This window comes from Xenopus tropicalis, chromosome 9, assembly GCF_000004195.4.
Source record: "Xenopus tropicalis strain Nigerian chromosome 9, UCB_Xtro_10.0, whole genome shotgun sequence".
Classification (NCBI taxonomy): domain Eukaryota; kingdom Metazoa; phylum Chordata; class Amphibia; order Anura; family Pipidae; genus Xenopus; species Xenopus tropicalis.
In genome coordinates, this window is record NC_030685.2 from 2193750 (window position 1) to 2215234 (window position 21485).

The 21485-nt window shown below is 48.7% G+C and overlaps 2 protein-coding genes across 3 annotated transcripts; both read left to right on the top strand.

Annotated features, from left to right (window-relative positions):
• Nucleotides 1-3621: 3621 nt before the first annotated feature.
• Nucleotides 3622-11055, top strand: LOC116407545 (sulfotransferase 1C2-like). Of its 2 annotated transcripts, XM_031892976.1 has the most exons (9): nt 3625-3773; nt 4191-4363; nt 5111-5239; nt 8049-8146; nt 9296-9422; nt 9689-9783; nt 9867-9962; nt 10211-10295; nt 10711-11055. In XM_031892976.1, exons 2-9 carry the CDS (start codon nt 4192-4194, stop codon nt 10821-10823), a joined length of 915 nt encoding a protein of 304 aa, XP_031748836.1. In that variant the 5' UTR covers nt 3625-3773; nt 4191; the 3' UTR covers nt 10824-11055. The 2 variants fall into 2 exon arrangements, with proteins under 2 accessions (XP_031748835.1, XP_031748836.1); XM_031892975.1 differs by lacking the exon at nt 10211-10295 and having other exon boundaries at nt 3622-3773; nt 9867-10041.
• Nucleotides 11056-12527: 1472 nt separating this feature from the next.
• On the top strand, nt 12528-18769 carry sult1c1 (sulfotransferase family, cytosolic, 1C, member 1). Its single transcript, NM_001004827.1, has 8 exons — nt 12528-12602; nt 15569-15741; nt 16082-16210; nt 16911-17008; nt 17357-17483; nt 17736-17830; nt 17914-18094; nt 18378-18769. The coding sequence occupies exons 2-8, from the start codon at nt 15570-15572 to the stop codon at nt 18488-18490; spliced, it is 915 nt and encodes a 304-aa protein (NP_001004827.2). The 5' UTR covers nt 12528-12602; nt 15569; the 3' UTR covers nt 18491-18769.
• The last annotated feature ends 2716 nt before the right edge of the window (nt 18770-21485 follow it).

Genomic DNA, 21485 nt, shown 5'->3' on the forward strand with positions numbered 1-21485 from the left:
ATGAAACTTCAAGTGAAAAACGTTGCCTCCTAAATCTCTAGAGATTCTATAGAAGTCAATGGGGGGGGGGGGGTGTTTGAAATGGAACAATGCAATTTTTTTGCCCGTGACTGAACTTTTTCACCCCATTAAAGTTCTTTAATAAATATTCTCCTACAGGGTATATGAAATAGAAAGTATCATAAAGTGGTTTCCTCTTCTGCATTTGAGTAATGGATCTGCTGAGAGGCTATAGGAGATCCAGATCATCTTGCTGTCTTCTCCTGTAAGTGATCCTGGGAGGATCTCTGGTATCCAAATAGGAAATTTTCAAGGGAAGAGACATTATAGATTCTTCTGGGCCTCCAAAACCAGAATTCAGGAAGGCAGGAAAGATAAAATGATTGGGGGAAGGGTTGCCATATTGTTCTCCCAGTATATAGATCTGCAGACAACATCTCACATCCATTGCCAGACCTTCTACATGTTCTTGTTGTGACCCAAGAACAGGCAACATTATAGGCTCATTTTTATGGAATTATGGAACTGTTTTGGAGAAGAACTCTAGAACTTGGCATGAAAAATTGGTTAAAGGAGAAGGAAAGTTAAAATCTCAGCAAGCAGAAAGATCAAAAAGATCAGGATTTCTTGTCTTCCTTTGTGTCACATGTTCTTCTGCATCAGACTTCCTCTCTCAGAAATATCCTTTATTCCTGGGGCCTGAGTGTGCAGCTCTCTTCTCTCTCCCCGTCCCATAAGAATTCAGAAGAATTCCCTCCCATCACAATGTGTGATCTGAGATACCAGCCTCTAGAGCTGCAGCCCAGAAGCTACTGAGACCAAGCTAAAATGGCGGCTGCTATCTTAAACGAACGGAGGGAGCTTCTAGGGCTGTTACTCAGGCAGGTAAAACTTTCTGCAGAATAAATATAGGGTTCTAGGTGGCACTAATGTGGCAAATCTATTGGCAGTAAAATGCCTTTCCTTCTTGATGAGGTAAATGCAGTTAATACAATTGTCTTTAACTCCACAAGGACATGGGTGGTGGGCTCTGCTCAAATGGTTAGCACTAATGGTCCAAGGTGGCACATATGGTTTAACTTGTCAACAAAGGATGCTGCATTTTCTTTGTAAAAAAACATATGCGCTCTCTGAGTATTATTACTAAGGCTCTAATCAGACCCAGCTACAAAAATTCCAAGATATGCTGGACTGAAGGTTCCAAAGGATAATCCCCTGCTCTAATGCCAATGGACAAAAAGTTTTCCAAATTAAATGACACCTAGTCGAAGCAGGGTCTCCTTCTCCATGCAAGCCTGTGGTTCTAGATGTCACTAGGGGTATTAGAGTCAGCAGATCCCTCCAAGCTGGTAGAGGAGTTCCATAATGGACAATCTCTTCAATACCAGCAACCAAGGTCTCCTCGGTCAACTTGGAATTCCAGAAACAATCTTCATGCTGGATCTACAAACCTTCTGCAGAGCTCTGAAGATCATTTGTTTTGGGGGGAACACACATGCCTAGAGTCAATCCCAGTTCTGAGCCAGAACATCCACCTCTACATGGAAATATTGACATGGAAAGAAGCCCCCAATCTTTGAATTGTAAGGGAACACCATCAGGTCTATCACAGGCTTTCCCCACCTGACAGCAATGATCTTAAAAATGTGGGGGTCCTGTGTGTCTTAGGAATTATTGCTGAAAAGGTCTAGTTGTTGCTTGAACCCCCCGGAATGTGCAACGTTGTCAGGTGCAACAAATGTTGTTGAGCCCAGAACATGTTTCCTTCTGCATCTTTTGGGGTCTATTTGCTACTGGTCTCAAACGTTTTGTGGGCTGTACAGAAAGTTCTCAAAATGCTGGACGGAAGTTAAAGCAAATCTGCGCTCCAAACATCATGTAGTTGGAGATCTTGAACAAGAGCCTCCCCCCTTAAGCTTCTGTATACAGGTTGAGCCAATGCAGGTCTTGTTGAGGTAGACCTGGCCAAAGATTGGCTGGTTACACCCACCAAGCTAGTGATTCCCTGACTGTATCTATCCCAAAGGGTCTCATCTGGGACCTTGCCCGTTGTACCAGCCTATAATGGAGACCAATGTCCACAAAAAGCTCATGAGGTATCTGGCAGACACACAGGAAAGACTGTTCAGCTTTGATGCCAACAATCTGGGAGAGGAACAAGACCCAACCTCGTGTCTATGGACGTGTCTATGAAACGCCTTGATTTATAGTCAGGCGTTTGAGGTGGTTCCAACTATCTTTTCTATTTTTGCATGGGCCGGCCAACCTTCTGAAGAACTCGTTTCCCTCTACCTTAATGCTAGAGGACAACCAACTGGAGAAGGTCGCCCAGGTAATGACCTTGGCTACAACTTTCCTCAGAGCAATTTATTACCAAAAATTAGCATCCCATGTGATAGGTATAAATGATTATGTTCTGAGAATGCAGAAAAACTGGCTCTGGAATTTTTATGGTTTACTCCACCTGAGAGCGTCTCAGCCAATTAAAAAATAGTAAATCACTTGAGTAAAGTACACAACATTTTTCACTGTCAAAATAAAAATTGCGAAGAAATGTTGTGTTTTTTTTGCTCTGGGGGAAAACTGCACCTGAGCTATGAATGAGTTGGAACGAGGCCGGGGGAGCTTTCGGGGGGAATTACAGGGTTAAAGGGGAGAGGAGGCTCCCTCCCAACAAGGGCAGTTCTACAAGGGGTGAGGGCAGGTGTAAAAGAGGTGAGGGCAGGTGTACAAGGGGTGAGGGCAGGTCTACAAGGGGTGAGGGCAGGTCTACAAGGGGTGAGGACAGGTGAACAAGGGGTGAGGGCAGGTCTACAAGGGGTGAGGGCAGGTGTAAAAGAGGTGAGGGCAGGTGTACAAGGGGTGAGGGCAGGTCTACAAGGGGTGAGGGCAGTTTCTACAAGAGGTGAGGGCAGGTCTAGAAGGGGTGAGGGCAGGTCTACAAGGGGTGAGGGCAGGTGTACAAGGGGTGAGGGCAGGTGTACAAGGGGTGAGGGCAGGTCTACAAGGGGTGAGGGCAGGTGTACAAGGGGTGAGGGCAGGTCTACAAGGGGTGAGGGCAGGTGTACAAGGGGTGAGGGCAGGTGTACAAGGGGTGAGGGCAGCTCTACCAGGGTTGAGGGCAGTTCTTTAGGGGGAAGTTTTCCCCTGCTAGGAGGGAATGGGTTCTATGGCTTCAACCAAGTGGAAGTGACCTCCAAGAAGTCTCACTGTAATTGGCTGCATTCATTATTGTGTCAGTGTGGCCAATAGTATCCAGAGACAGAAGGCTACCATGGCTTCTGACCAATAGGAGATGATCCCCTTATCCAAAATCTATCCTGGTGCATTTGTGAGCGTGAGTATTGGGTGAGGGGCCCCTGGCCCTAAAGCTGAGCTTCTTGTATGAAATCAGTTCCATCGAGCTCCATAACTGTCAGTTTAAGCATAATGCCCCCCAGAACACTTGTGAACCCAGGGAATCCCTGCAGCCAGTGAGAGAGCTGGGGTGGAGCTAACAGACAGGGGATGGGACAATGGGTCCACCTACCTACCTACCTACCTCCCTGACCCTGCCTTTATTCTGTAAGTGAGGGATGGAGAGGAGGGTTAAAAGGAGAGGGGAGGGTTAAAGCGAGAGGTGAGGGATGGAGAGGAGAGGAGGGGAGAGGAAAGAGACGTCCAACACTTATAGAAAGGAGCAAAGGACTAAAGGGCAGAAGCTCCACAGGCAGCAGCCGGGATATTCCAGCACAGGGGGAACTGGGGGGCCCAGTCTGACACCCTGACTGCAGGTAATATGGATGCCCAGCCCAGTCCTTGGGTGCTGCCCCTTCCCCTGCTGTCTGTCTCCCCATGTCCCTCTCCCTCCCTCTGCCAGTCACCCCCCAACCTACAGCTCCTTCTTCAGCCAATTACCCCCCAACCTACAGCTCCTTTTTCTGCCAGTCACCCCCCAACCTACAGCTCCTCCCTCTTACAATTACCCCCCAACCTACAGCTCCTTTCTCTGCCAATCACCCCCCAACCTACAGCTCCTCCCTCTTACAATTACCCCCCAACCTACAACTCTTCCACTGCCAATCACCTCTATCTCCCACAGTCCCTTCTCCAGCCTGACAGCCATGTTGGAAATGCAGTAGTAGAACCCATTCCATGTCCTTTATGCATCACTGCCCCCCATTAGTTGCCCCGGTTTCTGCTCCCCCCAGTATGGATCCAGCAGTGATGGAAGAAATAGCAAAGAAGATGGAAAGTTTCGAGGCTACTATGGGCCATATTGAGGGGGTCCCGTTACTTGGCTCCACCTGTGACGCGTGGGACTCTATATACAATTTCCAGGCCCGGGGGGACGACATTCTCATCGCTACCTACCCCAAAGCAGGTAAGTGAGTAAGGTAAATAAGAGGATGGGATAGTTGGGGTGGGATACTTGTTACCCTAACAGTTTGATATTTGTAGCAGTTCTGCCCGACACAAGGGGGTATTTATACCAATGGTGTGTGAGGGCTGATCCTATAAAACTTCCAGCCCAGGTGAGAAGGTTCCAAATAAAACCATGGGGGGGGGGGTATTACTGAGATTGGGTTTGTGGGTGAAACAACAGGGCAAAGGATATAGCAGAACTATTCATCCCTGCCATTGTCTCCCTGGCAACGCATCATTAGCGCCGTACTCACACATATACCGGTTCTACTACTCCTGTGCCGGTGAGGTCTCCCATAGGCGGCACTTTCAGCCATGTGTAGGGCTCCATTGCACTTAATTGTCCATATTAATATCCTTTGGGGTGTGGTCAAATTTTACTTGGGGTGGGGTTATCCAACAAGAGCCAGAAATGGTATAGTCCAAGAATAGCATTGAAAGGAAAAGCCCCGTGGGTTTGCCCTTAACCTGTACAGGTGTGTGTGTGTGGCCTGACACAGTGCTGGGAATCAGCATTCTCATTGGTCACTTCTCTTGCATCTATAATGAAGTTTTGAGTCAGTAGAATTCTCATTGGGGAATTGGTTTCCATGTGTAATTACATTTTTTATTGACTTCTATAGAGCACTAGGGGGCGCAGTGGGGCAGCTTTACGGTTGGGTTTAGTTCCCCTTTAACCTGTACAGGTGTGTGTGTCTGTGCGTAGGGACAACGTGGATGCAGGAGATCGTGGACCTGATATTACAGGAGGGAGACGCGCAGAAGGGCAGGAGGGCCCCGACTTACATCAAAGTGCCATTCATAGATATGGTACCGCCAAAGCCCATGCCCTCAGGTAACCGGCACCGTGCAAAGGTGCATTGCCTCCACTTCCACTAGGGGTTGTCTAGACATACGGAGGGTGACATGGAGCAATATGAAGGGTTATGGGGGGGTATATGGAGCAATGGGAGGAGTTATAGGGGGGGTATATGGAGCAATGGGAGGAGTTATAGGGAGGGGTATATGGAGCAATGGGAGGAGTTATAGGGAGGAGTATATGGAGCAATGGGAGGCGTTATAGGGAGGGGTATATTGAGCAATGGGAGGAGTTATAGGGAGGGGTATATGGAGCAATGGGAGGAGTTATGGGGAGGGGTATATGGAGCAATGGGAGGAGTTATAGGGAGGGGTATATGGAGCAATGGAAGGAGTTATATGGAAGGTTATAGGGAGGGATATATGGAGCAATGGGAGGAGATATAGGGAGGGGTATATGGAGCAATGGGAGGAGTTATAGGGAGGGGTATATGAAGCAGGAGAAGTAGTTAGAGCAGGGACCCCCAACCAGTGACTTGGGGGGAACATGTTGCTCCCAGTGGCCTCAAAGTAGGTGCCCATGTTTGAATTCCTGCCTTGGGGGTAAGTGTTGGTTGCATAAAACCCAGTGTAAAGCCAAACAGAGGCTTCTATAGGCTGCGAGTCCCCATAGGGGCCAAATAGCCAACCGCAGCTTTATTTGCACCCCAAGAACTTTTTCTATTTGAATGTGGCTCACGGGTATAAAAGGTTGGGGGCCCCTGGGTTAGAGGGAGGGAATTCTGGGAATATAAAGAGCCATATAAAGGGCCTGATTCACTAAAGGGCGATAAAACGTGCGCTATTTTTATTGTGCGCTAAAATTTTTATCGTGGCTTAATTTTTGGCGATTTTTCACACGATTCACTATAAGCATACTGGCGCTTTTTTACGCGCGATTTTGCATGCGTTATTTAACTCACGAAGACTATTTCAATGCGGTATTTGCCGGTACATGTACTAAATTACGCCCGCGAATAGTCACCGCATATGAATGGTAGCTTAGAAATAGTGTATAAAAATTGTCGCCGCATATAAATGGTGTATATAAATATTAGCCACGTATAAATAGTAGCATATAAATGGTAGCATATAAATGGTAGCATATAAATGGTAGCATATAAATGGTAGCATTTAATGGTAGCATATAAATGGTAGCATATAAATGGTAGCATTTAATGGTAGCATTTAATGGTAGCATATAAATGGTAGCATATAAATGGTAGCATTTAATGGTAGCATATAAATGGTAGCATATAAATAGTAGCATATAAATGGTAGCATATAAATAGTAGCATATAAATGGTAGCATATAAATGGTAGCATATAAATGGTAGCATATAAATGGTAGCATATAAATGGTAGCATATAAATAGTAGCATATAAATGGTAGCATATAAATAGTAGCATATAAATGGTAGCATATAAATGGTAGCTTATAAATGGTAGCATATAAATGGTAGCATATAAATGGTAGCATATAAATGGTAGCATATAAATGGTAGCATATAAATAGTAGCATATAAATAGTAGCATATAAATGGTAGCATATAAATGGTAGCATATAAATGGTAGCATATAAATGGTAGCATATAAATGGTAGCATATAAATAGTAGCATATAAATGGTAGCATATAAATAGTAGCATATAAATGGTAGCATATAAATGGTAGCTTATAAATGGTAGCATATAAATAGTAGCATATAAATGGTAGCATATAAATGGTAGCATATAAATGGTAGCATATAAATGGTAGCATATAAATGGTAGCATATAAATGGTAGCATATAAATAGTAGCATATAAATAGTAGCATATAAATGGTATCATATAAATAGTAGATGCTTATAAATAGTAGCCACTAGTGATGAGCGAATGTGTTCTGGTTTCTTTAGTGAAAAATTAGCAAATCTTTCGAAAGATCCACGAAACGGCAAAAATGTTGGGCGGGCAAAAAAATTGTTGCTGTGACTATTATTTTTTGACGCTTGTATCAATTTTTGGATGTGCGGTGAATTTTTGCGTGGCGAATTTTTTCATGCGTTTTGCCATTGGCGGATTGTTTTGCGAAACGCATGAAAAAATCCGCCGCAAAAAAATTCAACGCACGTCATAAAATTTGCTGCGAATCCATGCCTGGCGAAACATTTCATCACTTGTAGCCAAATAGAAATAGTCGCGCAAATGAACACACGCCATGTTAGCCATACACGCCAATACTTGTAATTACTGTATTAAAAATGCCCATTTCCCTGCAAACTGGCGGCTGCGTCACTCTGGGGGAAACACAGACTGAATAAATAACACTGTAAGTCCATATTTTATTGCAAAAAACTCATTTACTGTACTTTTCTATAATTTTTCGCCTGCCTGTAGTAGGTGTTAATTTTCGTATAGCTGAATGCGATATTTAGCGCGCAAAAGTTATAGTGAATCATGCGATCGTATTCTTTTCAGCGCGGAAATTAACGCATGCGGTAAAACTAGTGCAAGAATAACCCATGCGAAAATGGCGATTTTTCGCACGCGATAATACTTTGGTGAATCGCGTGCAAATTATTTTGTGTTTTTTAACGCAAAAAAGCGTGCGATAATTTTTATCGCACTTTAGTGAATCAGGGTGAAAATGTTATATGGAACATATGTAGGGCAGAGACAGGAATAAAGATTATTTATATCCTTTATATTGCGCTGGCATATTCCTCATCACATTACATAATGTATATCCATCAGTCCCTCCCCCCCCATACATATTCACTATTCCCATCCCTTCCATCAGGGCTATAACTGCTACTGTTCCATTCTAGGTGTGGAGTTGGCACAAACCATGAAATCCCCCCGTGTCCTAAAAACTCACTTACCTATTAACCTGCTGCCCCCCTCCTTTTGGGAGAAGAATGTCAAGGTCAGTTATTCTCCTCCTACTGTCCCTCCTCATAATTCTTCTCATTGGTTTATATACCCCTCCCTATAACTCCTCCCATTGCTCCATATAACCCTCCCTATAACTCCTCCTATTGCTCCATATAACCCTCCCTATAACTCCTCCTATTGCTCCATCTAACTCCTCCCTATATCTCCTCCTATTGCTCCATCTAACTCCTCCCTATATCTCCTCCTATTGCTCCATCTAACTCCTCCCTATAACTCCTCCCATTGCTCCATATAACCCTCCCTATAACTCCTCCTATTGCTCCATATACCCCTACCTATAACCCCTCCCATTGCTCCATATACCCCTCCCTATAACCCCTCCCATTGCTCGATATACCCCTCCCTATAACTCCTCCCATTGCTACATATAACCCTCCCTATAACTCCTCCCATTACTCCATATAACCCTCCCTATAACTCCTCCTATTGCTCCATATAACCCTCCCTATAACTCCTCCTATTGCTCCATATAACCCTCCCTATAACTCCTCCTATTGCTCCATATACCCCTACCTATAACCCCTCCCATTGCTCCATATACCCCTCCCTATAACCCCTCCCATTGCTCGATATACCCCTCCCTATAACTCCTCCCATTGCTACATATAACCCTCCCTATAACTCCTCCCATTGCTACATATAACCCTCCCTATAACTCCTCCCATTGCTACATATAACCCTCCCTATAACTCCTCCTATTGCTCCATCTAACTCCTCCCTATATCTCCTCCTATTGCTCCATCTAACTCCTCCCTATAACTCCTCCTATTGCTCCATCTAACTCCTCCCTATGACTCCTCCTATTGCTCAATATAACTCCTCCTACTCCATAGCTTCCTGTGGCTGAGATGTGCATGGGGATAGCTGGTTCTATTGGGGCGGATGGACACTAACAAGTTGACTCTAATGGTGATGGAGAGACCTATTGGGGGTTATGCCCAGACTCATCGACTTGGAATCTGTACAGAGACACATTATAGTTGGGAAATGGGTCGCTGGGTCTTTGCCGGGTACTGAGTGGTATCATTGAGACATGATGAAGCCGCCGCTGGGATTTTATCCAAGGTCCATCATTTTTTCCAAAAAAAAAAAATCCATTATGATTTCTTTTATCCTTCAGGTTGTCTACTTTGCCAGAAATGCCAAGGACTGTATGGTTTCTTATTATTACTTTCAGAAGATTAATAAGGTTCTGCCGGACCCCGGAACCTGGGAGAATTACTTCTCGGCATTCCTGTCTGGACATGGTGAGCTCTCAGCCAATAGGGAACCTTCATTTATCAGTAGCAATGTTAGGAATCTCTATCAGAGAAAAAAATAACATTATTCATAGTGCCTGGGGCAGTGTGGGGGTGGCTGGGGCAGTGTGGGGGTGCATATGACTAAGGAACCATAGAGAAGAGTGAGGACCACCCAAATAATACTTTGGTTTACTGCACCTGAACCAACCTAGTGCCTTTTATTACATGGGAGATTGTGTTTCTTTTCTAACCCCAGTTCTTCCTTCTTGCAGTGCCATGGGGCATCTGGTTTGACCATGTGATTGGCTGGTGGAAAGCTATGGACAAACACCAGATTCTCTTTATCTTCTATGAGGACATGATCGAGGTGAGAAGGTTCCTCTGCAGGATAATAGGGAAATGTCATTGTCCCACCCCAGATAGAACCTTTGTGCTTCTCATTTATTGTAGGACCCAATGCGTGAGATTCGCAAAGTCATGAAGTTCCTCGGGAAGGACTTATCTGATGGGGTTCTGGAGAACATCAAGTATCACACTTCCTTCCAGGCAATGAAGGAGAACCCTATGACTAATTTCAGCCAACATCCTAATATGGACCAAACCATTTCTCTATTCATAAGGAAAGGTGAGTGGGCTTATTCTCTAGTCTCAACATAATTATCTGTAACTTGTGTCTCTGCTTCTCCCTATTGGTCTCATTCATTTCCGACTCATTCACACGACCATTCCATCTCCCCAAGACTGGACATCGCACACATGTTCTGGAGAACATCAAGTATCACACTTCCTTCCAGGCAATGAAGGAGAACCCTATGACTAATAACAGCACGATTCCAAACTTTGTCTTGGACCAAACCATATCTCCATTCATGAGAAAGGGTATGGGTATATTTTGTAGACAAAGAGCTTGCTCTCTAGACTGATCAGCTTGTGGGTCATGTTTATCTGCTAAGCCTATATCCCTCTTTCTCCATGTTGGTCACATTAATGTTGAAGTAAATACACGGAACGTTTGCCAGAAGTATCCTTGAATCTCTGCATTTACTAGTAAATGTCTCAGTGGAAGAGTGGAAGAAGACTAAGCTAATATTACATACATAGAAAATCCTGCTGTCTCCGCTTCCACCATTCCATGTTTAGTCAGTTCCACCCCCTGGTGGGGCATTATCTCTGCTTTGCTCTCCTGACCTTCTCCTCCTTCCATGGGCACCTCCCAGGCTTTGTGCAAGGGGTAGATATGAGATGAGGAGCAGCTGAAGGGCAGTAGGTTGATGTTCACGTTGCTTTGTTCCAGGGACCGTGGGGGATTGGAAAACCCATTTCTCGGTGGCACAGAACATTATCTTTGATGAGGAATACAAGAAGAAGATGGAGGGCAGTGGGCTGAACTTCCGCACTGAACTCTGATAGAGAATGGGGCCTAAGGAGCCGGTGGGAATTCCCTTCTTCATCTTCACAGAGGGGAGACCCGTTGAGTTAAAGTATTTATGTCTATTGTCTAAGGAGAACCTAGATTGTAAGCTCCCCTGGGGCAGGGACTAATGGGAATGGGGTATAATCTCTGTACAGAGCTGGGCAATATGCTGTCAATATCAGTGAAGGATAATAAACTGTGAATGGTATTGAAGCCATTTATGTCCCTGATCTCATCTTCTTGTCCATGTAGTATTGCTGCCTGTAGTGATGGAAGAACAGAGGCTCTGATTGCTTCATCTTTGACTCAAATCCAAGACCCTTATGCCCAAAAGGATTTTCTAAGGATTCAATACCATCCATTTGCCAAAGAAGATTTCTGGAGCAAAAGGATCTCTGATGATGGGCTCGTAGGTAACTGTCTACCCTCATTGGTTGTCCAAGCCAGGGCATCCAGAAGGTTCCTCCTCAAAGAAGAACCTGGAGACAGTGCTGTTCCCTTATAAGTCCGCTTGCATGAGAATGGGCCAATCAGCCATCTGGGCACAGATACGTTAGGGTTAGGGCATCTGTCTCTTCTCTATTCTCCTCCTCCATCCGAGATCCTCCCCAGATACCTACAGTCATCATAGAGTTTACGGGCTGCACAAACTGACCCTGGCTGAGTAATGGGCTGGGGGGCCCCCACACTCCCAGAGAGATGGATTTGCACCACTTCAACCAGTCAGAAAGGGATGTGGGGTGAATCCGAGCCCAGCAAAAGCACCCGTATCCATTCCTGGGATATCAGTACCCTGTAGGGCAGTGGGTCCCAAGCTATGGGGCAGACCCCTCCCCCCCCAAGAGAGCCTAGGAAAGTGTCAGGGGGGCAAGCTTGAAGGTTAGTTTGGGGGTGACTTGGGAAGAATAATTATTATCTACATACACCCAGAACCCCACTTTGAAGGTCAAATACAGTTGAACACATATTAGAAATTCGGAAATTGAATTATTCCAATTTAGTCCCGTCCATGTGTTCCACTTCGTGCTGTCAGCAGGAACCAATCAGCAACTGGGATAGGAACCAATCAGCAGCTAGGCTGACCTGATAGGGAACTGAAGCCTGTCTGTGCTTGTGTGACTGCAGGGCTGTGATTGGCTCTCTCCCTCTTACTGTGCTTCTGGCAGGGACCGTTAGGACACGCCCACCCCTCATTTGAAACACAGTTTAGTTATATCTACAAAGCAATGTGATAAAAACAGCACCGTCAGTACATGTTAGTTCCCCTTTAAACAGAATACCATCAGCAATACCATCCTCTGCCAGCAGAGGGCCAAGCAGTAACTGCTTCCCATGTAACACTTTCCCCTGAGTGGCAGCAGTTTATGCCCTGAATTGTGAGAATGTAGAACCCCCGGTGCCGGTTCTGCCGGGGGTCACTATTATTTACCCAACCAGGAGACACATAGGAAATTGCTCAAATCAGTTGAACTTCTTTAATATGAGAAATAAGTTCAATTGAACTTCAGAACTACAAGTTTCAGCTAAAAGCTCCCCCCCCCCAAACAAGAATGGGTGGGGCAATAACAAGGAGACTGGACAATGCTCCTCCCATAACCAGCCTTTGCTCTATAAAAGGACAAGAATATTGGAGGAAAGGGAGGAACAAGGAAATCACAACACAAAAACAACACAATTCTCAAAGGACTAAAGGGCAGAGACTCCACAGGCAGCAGCCGGGATATTCCAGCACAGGGGGAACTGGGGGGCCCAGTCTGACACCCTGACTGCAGGTAATATGGGTGCCCACCCAGTCCTGGTGCTACCCCTTCCCCTGTCTCCCCTACAGCTCCTCCCCCTGCCAGTCACCCCTATCCCCTACAGCTCCTCCCTCTGCCAGTCACCCCTATCCCCTACAGCTCCTCCCTCTGCCAGTCACCCCTATCCCCTACAGCTCCTCCCCCTGCCAGTCACCCCTATCCCCTACAGCTCCTCCCCCTGCCAGTCACCCCTATCCCCTACAGCCCCTCCCCCTGCCAGTCACCCCTACCCACTACAGCTCCTCCCCCTGCCAGTCACCCCTATCCCCTACAGCTCCTCCCTCTGCCAGTCACCCCTATCCCCCTACAGCTCCTCCCTCTGCCAGTCACCCCTATCCCCTACAGCTCCTCCCTCTGCCAGTCACCTTATCCCCTACAGCTCCTCCCTCTGCCAGTCACCCTATCCCCTACAGCTCCTCCCTCTGCCAGTCACCCCTATCCCCTACAGCTCCTCCCTCTGCCAGTCACCCCTATCCCCTACAGCTCCTCCCCCTTGCCAGTCACCCCTATCCCCTACAGCTCCTCCCCCTGCCAGTCACCCCTATCCCCTACAGCCCCTCCCCCTGCCAGTCACCCCTATCCCCTACAGCTCCTCCCCCTGCCAGTCACCCCTATCCCCTACAGCTCCTTCCCCCTGCCAGTCACCCCTATCCCCTACAGCTCCTCCCCCTGCCAGTCACCCCTATCCCCTACAGCTCCTCCCCCTGCCAGTCACCCTATCCCCTACAGCTCCTCCCCTGCCAGTCACCCCTATCCCCTACAGCTCCTCCCCCTGCCAGTCACCCCTATCCCCTACAGCTTCCTCCCCCTGCCTGGTCACCCCTATCCCCTACAGCTCCTCCCTCTGCCAGTCACCCCTATCCCCTACAGCTCCTCCCCCTGCCAGTCACCCTATCCCTACAGCCCCTCCCTCTGCCAGTCACCCTATCCCCTACAGCTCCTCCCCCTGCCAGTCACCCCTATCCCCTACAGCTCCTCCCCCTGCCAGTCACCCCTATCCCCTACAGCTCCTCCCCCTGCCTGTCACCCCTATCCCCTACAGCTCCTCCCTCTGCCAGTCACCCCTATCCCCTACAGCTCCTCCCCCTGCCAGTCACCCCTATCCCCTTACAGCCCCTCCCTCTGCCTGTCACCCCTATCCCCTACAGCTCCTCCCTCTGCCAGTCACCCCTATCCCCTACAGCTCCTCCCCCTGCCAGTCACCCCTATCCCCTACAGCCCCTCCCTCTGCCAGTCACCCCTATCCCCTACAGCTCCTCCCCCTGCCAGTCACCCCTATCCCCTACAGCCCCTCCCTCTGCCAGTCACCCCTATCCCCTACAGCTCCTCCCTCTGCCAGTCACCCCTATCCCCTACAGCTCCTCCCCCTGCCAGTCACCCCTATCCCCTACAGCTCCTCCCTCTGCCAGTCACCCCCCCAACCTACAGCTCCTCCCTCTGCCAGTCACCCCTATCCCCTACAGCTCCTCCCCCTGCCAGTCACCCCCCCAACCTACAGCTCCTCCCCCTGCCAATCACCCCCCAACCTACAGCTCCACCCCCTGCCAGTCACCCTTATCCCCTACAGCTCCTCCCCCTGCCAGTCACCCCTATCCCCTACAGCTCCTCCCTCTGCCAGTCACCCCTATCCCCTACAGCTCCTCCCTCTGCCCCTCACCCCTATCCCCTACAGCTCCTCCCCTGCCAGTCACCCCTATCCCCTACAGCCCCTCCCTCTGCCAGTCACCCCTATCCCCTACAGCTCCTCCCTCTGCCAGTCACCCCTATCCCCTACAGCTCCTCCCTCTGCCAGTCACCCCTATCCCCTACAGCTCCTCCCCCTGCCAGTCACCCCTATCCCCTACAGCTCCTCCCTCTGCCAGTCACCCCCCCAACCTACAGCTCCTCCCTCTGCCAGTCACCCCTATCCCCTACAGCTCCTCCCCCTGCCAGTCACCCCCCCAACCTACAGCTCCTCCCCCTGCCAATCACCCCCCAACCTACAGCTCCACCCCCTGCCAGTCACCCTTATCCCCTACAGCTCCTCCCCTGCCAGTCACCCCTATCCCCTACAGCTCCTCCCCCCTGCCAGTCACCCCTATCCCCTACAGCTCCTCCCCCTGCCAGTCACCCCTATCCCCTACAGCTCCTCCCCCTGCCAGTCACCCCTATCCCCTACAGCTCCTCCCTCTGCCAGTCACCCCTATCCCCTACAACCCCTCCCTCTGCCAGTCACCCCTATCCCCTACAGCTCCTCCCCCTGCCAGTCACCCCTATCCCCTACAACTCCTCCCTCTGCCAGTCACCCCTATCCCCTACAGCTCCTCCCCCTGCCAGTCACCCCTATCCCCTACAGCTCCTCCCCCTGCCAGTCACCCCTATCCCCTACAACCCCTCCCTCTGCCAGTCACCCCTATCCCCTACAGCTCCTCCCCCTGCCAGTCACCCCTATCCCCTACAGCTCCTCCCCCTGCCAGTCACCCCTATCCCCTACAGCTCCTCCCTCTGCCAGTCACCCCTACCCACTACAGCTCCTCCCCCTGCCAGTCACCCCTATCCCCTACAGCTCCTCCCCCTGCCAGTCACCCCTATCCCCTACAGCTCCTCCCTCTGCCAGTCACCCCTACCCACTACAGCTCCTCCCTCTGCCAGTCACCCCTACCCACTACAGCTCCTCCCCCTGCCAGTCACCCCTATCCCCTACAGCTCCTCCCTCTGCCAGTCACCCCTATCCCCTACAGCTCCTCCCTCTGCCAGTCACCCCTATCCCCTACAGCTCCTCCCCCTGCCAGTCACCCCTACCCACTACAGCTCCTCCCCCTGCCAGTCACCCCTATCCCCTACAGCTCCTCCCCCTGCCAGTCACCCCTATCCCCTACAGCTCCTCCCCCTGCCAGTCACCCCTATCCCCTACAGCTCCTCCCCCTGCCAATCACCCCACTGTCTCTGTTCCTCACCAGTATGGATCCAGCAGTGATGAAACAACTGGCAAAGGAAATGGAGAATTACCAGGTTATTATGGGCCAAGTTGAGGGGGTCCCCCTGCCGGACCCCACCTGTGACGGGTGGGACTCTATATACAATTTCCAGGCCCGGGGGGACGACATTCTCGTCGCTACCTTCCCCAAAGCAGGTGAGTAACCTGAGACAAGGTAAAGGTCAGACTTACTGGTGGGGGGGGGCTCCTGTATTTATGTTAAACTACAACAGGGGCCGCTGGGACCATCAGTCCGTATCTGTTATATGAATATATGGTTTCTCTAATCCCATGATGCCTCAGCACTTTCACTCTTACACAAGGACTCCATTGTTACTGTCTGCCCATAACTTTCCTTATCTCCTCCCTTCTCTTATTATCCCAGGGGGTGTGGCCTGACATTATGGGAGGTGTGGTTAGCCAAATAGGGCAGGTAAGAAGGAAATGCCCCGTGAGTTTGCCTTTAACCTGTACAGGTGTGTGTGTCTGTGCGTAGGGACAACGTGGATGCAGGAGATCGTGGATCTGATATTACAGGAGGGAGATGTGCAGAAGGGCAGGAGGGCCCCGACTTACATCAAAGTGCCATTCCTAGAATTGATATCCCCAAAGCCCATGCCGTCAGGTAATAGACTCACAGTGCTCCTGGGGTCCTGTACCCCCACACCAGAGTCCTGTACCTACAAACATTTTGGTCTGCTCCCATTAGGGGTATCCAGATAAAACAAGCAAATTCTCCAAGGCAAATTATGCCCCCCTGCCCCTAACATCATTTTCACAGCAGGAAGCAGTTGAAGAGTAGGAGGAGTTATAGGGAGGGGTATATGGCGCAATGGGAGGAATTATAGGGTGGGGTATATGGCGCAATGGGAGAAGTTATAGGGAGGGTTACATAGAGCAATGGGAGGAGTTATAGGGAAGGGTATATGGAGGAATGGGAGGACTTATAGGGAGGGTTATATGGAGCAATGGGAGGACTTATAGGGAGGGTTATATGGAGCAATGGGAGGAGTTATAAGGAGGGTTATATGGAGCAATGGGAGGGGTTATAGGGAGGGTTATATGGAGCAATGGGAGGAGTTATAGGGAGGGTTATATGGAGCAATGGGGGGACTTATATTGAGGGTTATATGGAGCAATGGGAGGAGTTATAGGGAGGGTTATATGGAGCAATAGGAGGAGTTATAGGGAGGGTTATGTAAGCTTACACTCTAAGATCCCTATCCCATTACCACCCCTCTCTGTCCCAGTCATGTTTATGTATTTAAATGTGTGATATTCCCATTCCTTCCATCAGGGCTATAACTGCTACTGTTCCATTCTAGGTGTGGAGTTGGCACAAACCATGAAATCCCCCCGTGTCCTAAAAACTCACTTACCTATTAACCTGCTGCCCCCCTCCTTTTGGGAGAAGAATGTCAAGGTCAGTTATTCTCCTCCTATTGTTCCGTATGATCCCGTTATAATGTATATAAAGTATAATGCCCATGCCCTGTGCCCATTATATACTCTGTTCCATATACCCCTCCCTATAACCCCTCCCATTGCTCCATATACCCCTCCCTATAACCCCTCCCATTGCTCCATATACCCCTCCCTATAACCCCTCCCATTGCTCCATCTAACCCTCCCTATAACCCCTCCCATTGCCCCATATACCCCTCCCTATAACCCCTCCCATTCCTGCAGATAATGCCCATGCCCTGTGCCCATTATATACTCTGTGCCAGTGACTGTACCTGTATGAATATGGATTCCTTTCCCCCTACAGGCTGTCTATGTTGCCAGAAATGCCAAGGACTGTATGGTTTCTTATTATTACTTTCATAAGATGAATATATTTTTGCCGGACCCCGGAACCTGGGAGAATTTCTTCTCGACATTCCTGTCTGGAGATGGTGAGCTCCCAGAGACCCTTCATGCCTTGATTTAATAGTAATGTAGTGTTCCATAGCCACCTGTTGGGAAATGTGTCTTATGCTTTGTTCATGTTTGTTGCTATGCAGCACTGCTGACATTAGAGGGCGCCCTCTATAGCGAGCCAGATAGTATCAGTCACTATGGGTTGGATATAGCCACGAGGAGCAGAGCCGGCAGCTTCACAGCTTAGTTAATAAATTCTACCAACAAAACCTTATTCCTTCTTGCAGTGCCATGGGGCAGTTGGTTTGACCATGTGATTGGCTGGGGGAAAGCTATGGACAAACACCAGATTCTCTTTATCTTCTATGAGGACATGATCGAGGTGAGAAGGTTCCTCTGCAGGATAATAGGGAAATGTCATTGTCCCACCCCGGATAGAACCTTTGTGCTTCTCATTTATTGTAGGACCCAATGCGTGAGATTCGCAAAGTCACGAAGTTCCTCGGGAAGGACTTATCTGATGAGGTTCTGGAGAACATCAAGTATCACACTTCCTTCCAGGCAATGAAGGAGAACCCTATGACTAATAACAGCACAGTTCCCAATTCTATCATGGATGAAACCATATCTCCTTTCCTGAGAAAAGGTATGGGTGTATTTTGTAGACAAGAGAACTTTCTCTCTAGGCTGCTCGGCCTACATCCCAACCCTTAGGTAATGGACTCAGCACACAGTTTCCATCACTTTGTTCCCTGTTATACTTCCGTCCTTCCCTTCAAGTTTAGTCAGTTCCACCCCCTGGTGGGGCATTATCTCTGCTTTGCTCTCCTTCTCTTCCTTCCATGGGCACCTCCCAGGCTTTGTGCAAGGGGTAGATATGAGATGAGGAGCAGCTGAAGGGCAGTAGATTGATGTTCACTTTGTTCCAGGGACCGTGGGGGATTGGAAAAACCATTTCACGGTGGCACAGAACATTATCTTTGATGAGGAATACAAGAAGAAGATGGAGGGCAGTGGGCTGAACTTCCGCACTGAACTCTGATAGAGAATTTGGCCTAAGGAGCCGGTGGGAATTCCCTTCCTCATCTTCACACAGGGGACAACCTGTGCCCACAAGATTGTACAGAGGAGCCAGAGGCACATGGAGCCCAATAAGAGATTCTCCTACGACTCCCTTTCCTGGTGGCGCCTTTGTGCCTCTGTACGGGCCATAAGGAACCTGTTGGGCCAAAGTATAGATCTGCCTATTGTGTCTTAGATAAGTGAAGCCTCAAACCCATTGTCTGATATTTTTCTACTGAAATAAAGTTCCTCTCATGTGTCCCCTTGTCTGAAGACTATCTGTCTGTCTGTCTGTCTGTCTGTCGATCTAGATAGGGACAGATAGATTAGTATGTAGGGTTGCCATCTGGTCCGGCTTCTTTCTCCGGGAAGGGGGCAGGCGGTGACATCACAAGAAGTGGGGAGGGGTGCCAGGGATGTCATGGGGGTGACTTTATGATGTCATAGGTGCGGGGCTATGGTGTGGCGATCTGCAATTGGCCAATCGCCTCGTCAATCACATTGAGTTCTAATTTGGAAAACTAGGCAGGCAGAATTGACCAATCCTGGGCTCTTATTATTTCGGAACCCGTATGTTTAAATGTTTTCGTACCCCCGTTAGTCGTTAGTCACCTACTTTATTGTTTTCAGATTGAATTCACTTGGCGCGACTCCCACGTTCCTCAGTGCGGGTTGGGCATGGCCTTGGCACAGCTGGCTCACATCCATGATACTGTGATACTGACCCAGTAATAAACTGCTTAGGGGTATAATTCAGTATCAGATACCCAATCAGCCCAAAGATCTCTCCTGTATCTAACTGGGTTATCAGATGGGAATATCTGGTCGGGGCAGGACACCCGGCATTGATGGTTGGAGTTTATTGCACCTGCAGGATATTTTATGCCCAATGGATGGAATATAATTCCTCTACTATGTTCAAGTCATGGTCATTATATTATTGGCCTAGAACATAGACTCATAAGGGTCAGGAACCTCGGGTTGTTACTCCCCCTTGCATTTATGTGGGAGGGGCCGCTTACCGGCTGCTGCTTTACTGCTTGACAAAAGGAGGCAAATTAAATGGAAATAGTCCAATTTCCAGCTGAAGGACATAATATGGAAGATGTGATCCAAGGGGAAATTGTGCTGAAGGGCTTGGGGCAGAGGTAGGTTCCAGTAGGAGTAGTTACAGGCAGTTCTGAAACAACGTACTTTAAGCACAAGAGGCAGGATAATGGTAGTTAGTAGGGCAGTCAGGGGCCCCAACGAGGAGACCAGGAAGAGTAAGTACCTGTAGTAACACCAGTACAGACACCCAAGTGTTTAGGCTCAGGGATAGGGAGATCCTTGGAGTGTGGGGCCACTGTGAGCTTCTCCTAGCCCTGGGGCAGAAGTTACTGAGGCAGAGTACTACCCCTGGGTGTTGGGAACTCTACAGCTGAAAAGTAAGAGTAACATCTGAGGGATGTAAATAACCAAAGTATCCTACTATCTATTTACCTCCAGCCATTTACCCCTGAGAGCTCACCTGATAGGACAGAGTCCATGTAACACTTGCTCTCCCAGGAGCTGCAGGGAGTTGCTCCTGCCCAAAGCCAGACGGGGGGGGGGGGGGGGCTATGCAGGTACAAGGTACCAGGAGGCGCTGCCGGGGCAGATCTGAGAGTCAGGGGTGGGGCAATTGTGCCTCCCCAAAGAGACATTATGAGTCTGGGAAGAAAGGTGACATGGGGAAGGGGGGGAGAGAGAAGGGTTAAAGGCAGAGGTGGGGGATGGGGAGGGCAGGAAAGTGATGCCAAATGCTTATACAATGGAGCAAAGATTAAAAGAGAAGAAACTACTAAATTTAAGTTTTATGGACCCAACATGAATTTGAAGGGTGAAACCATCATAGACAGGGACCTACATTATGAAATCCCCCCCCTTCTGTGGGAATTGGTTGATCCTCTATTGCTTGGCATATAACTGCCCATTTGCCCATTTGCCCCCAATGGCAAGCAGCCAGATATGTGACTGGTCAAAGCCAGTCAGTAGATGGGTAGAAGTGATACTGGAAGGGTTATCTTGTTTCATTCTGTTACAGTCTCTATCCCGACCCTTTCTAAATAAGTTGAGAACTTGGGTTCCACCAACTATGTGATTCCTTCCCTTCATGTTTAGCCAGTTCCACCCCCTGGTGGGGCATTATCTCTGCTTTGCTCTCCTTCTCTTCCTTCCATGGGCACCTGCCAGGCTTTGTGCAAGGGGTAGATATGAGATGAGGAGCAGCTGAAGGGCAGTAGGTTGATGTTCACTTTGTTCCAGGGACCTTGGGGGATTGGAGAAACCATTTCTCGGTGGCACAGAACATTATCTTTGATGAGGAATACAAGAAGAAGATGGAGGGCAGTGGGCTGAACTTCCGCACTGAACTCTGATAGAGAATGGGGCCTAAGGAGCCGGTGGGAATTCCCTTCCTCATCTTCACACAGGGGACAACCTGTGCCCACAAGATTGTACAGAGGAGCCAGAGGCACATGGAGCCCAATAAGAGATTCTCCTACGACTCCCTTTCCTGGTGGCGCCTTTGTGCCTCTGTACGGGCCATAAGGAACCTGTTGGGCCCAAGTATAGATCTGCCTATTGTGCCTGAGATAAGTGAAGCCACAAACCCATTGTCTCCTGATCTTGTTCTGCCGCAATAAAGTTGAATAAAATAAATAAATTCTAACACTCGAGTGAATGTGGCGCCGATACATTTCCCCATTTCTCAGGTCGGAGTGGGGGGAATTGTTGCAAACAGAATATTTAGAGAGACCCGGGACGTACAGTGTCCCTTGTTGCTGCACGTGGAGAAGCTGTGATCCCTACAGCTGGGACTGAGGAAGGCCACCATCCTATTAATGAAATGACTGGTGCTGGTACCATCCAATCAGCACCACCCAGTCCATAAGGAGTTAAGAACCACTGGCGCCCAAGTTATTGAGAGATGTAGTTATGCGAGTGGTTAACCC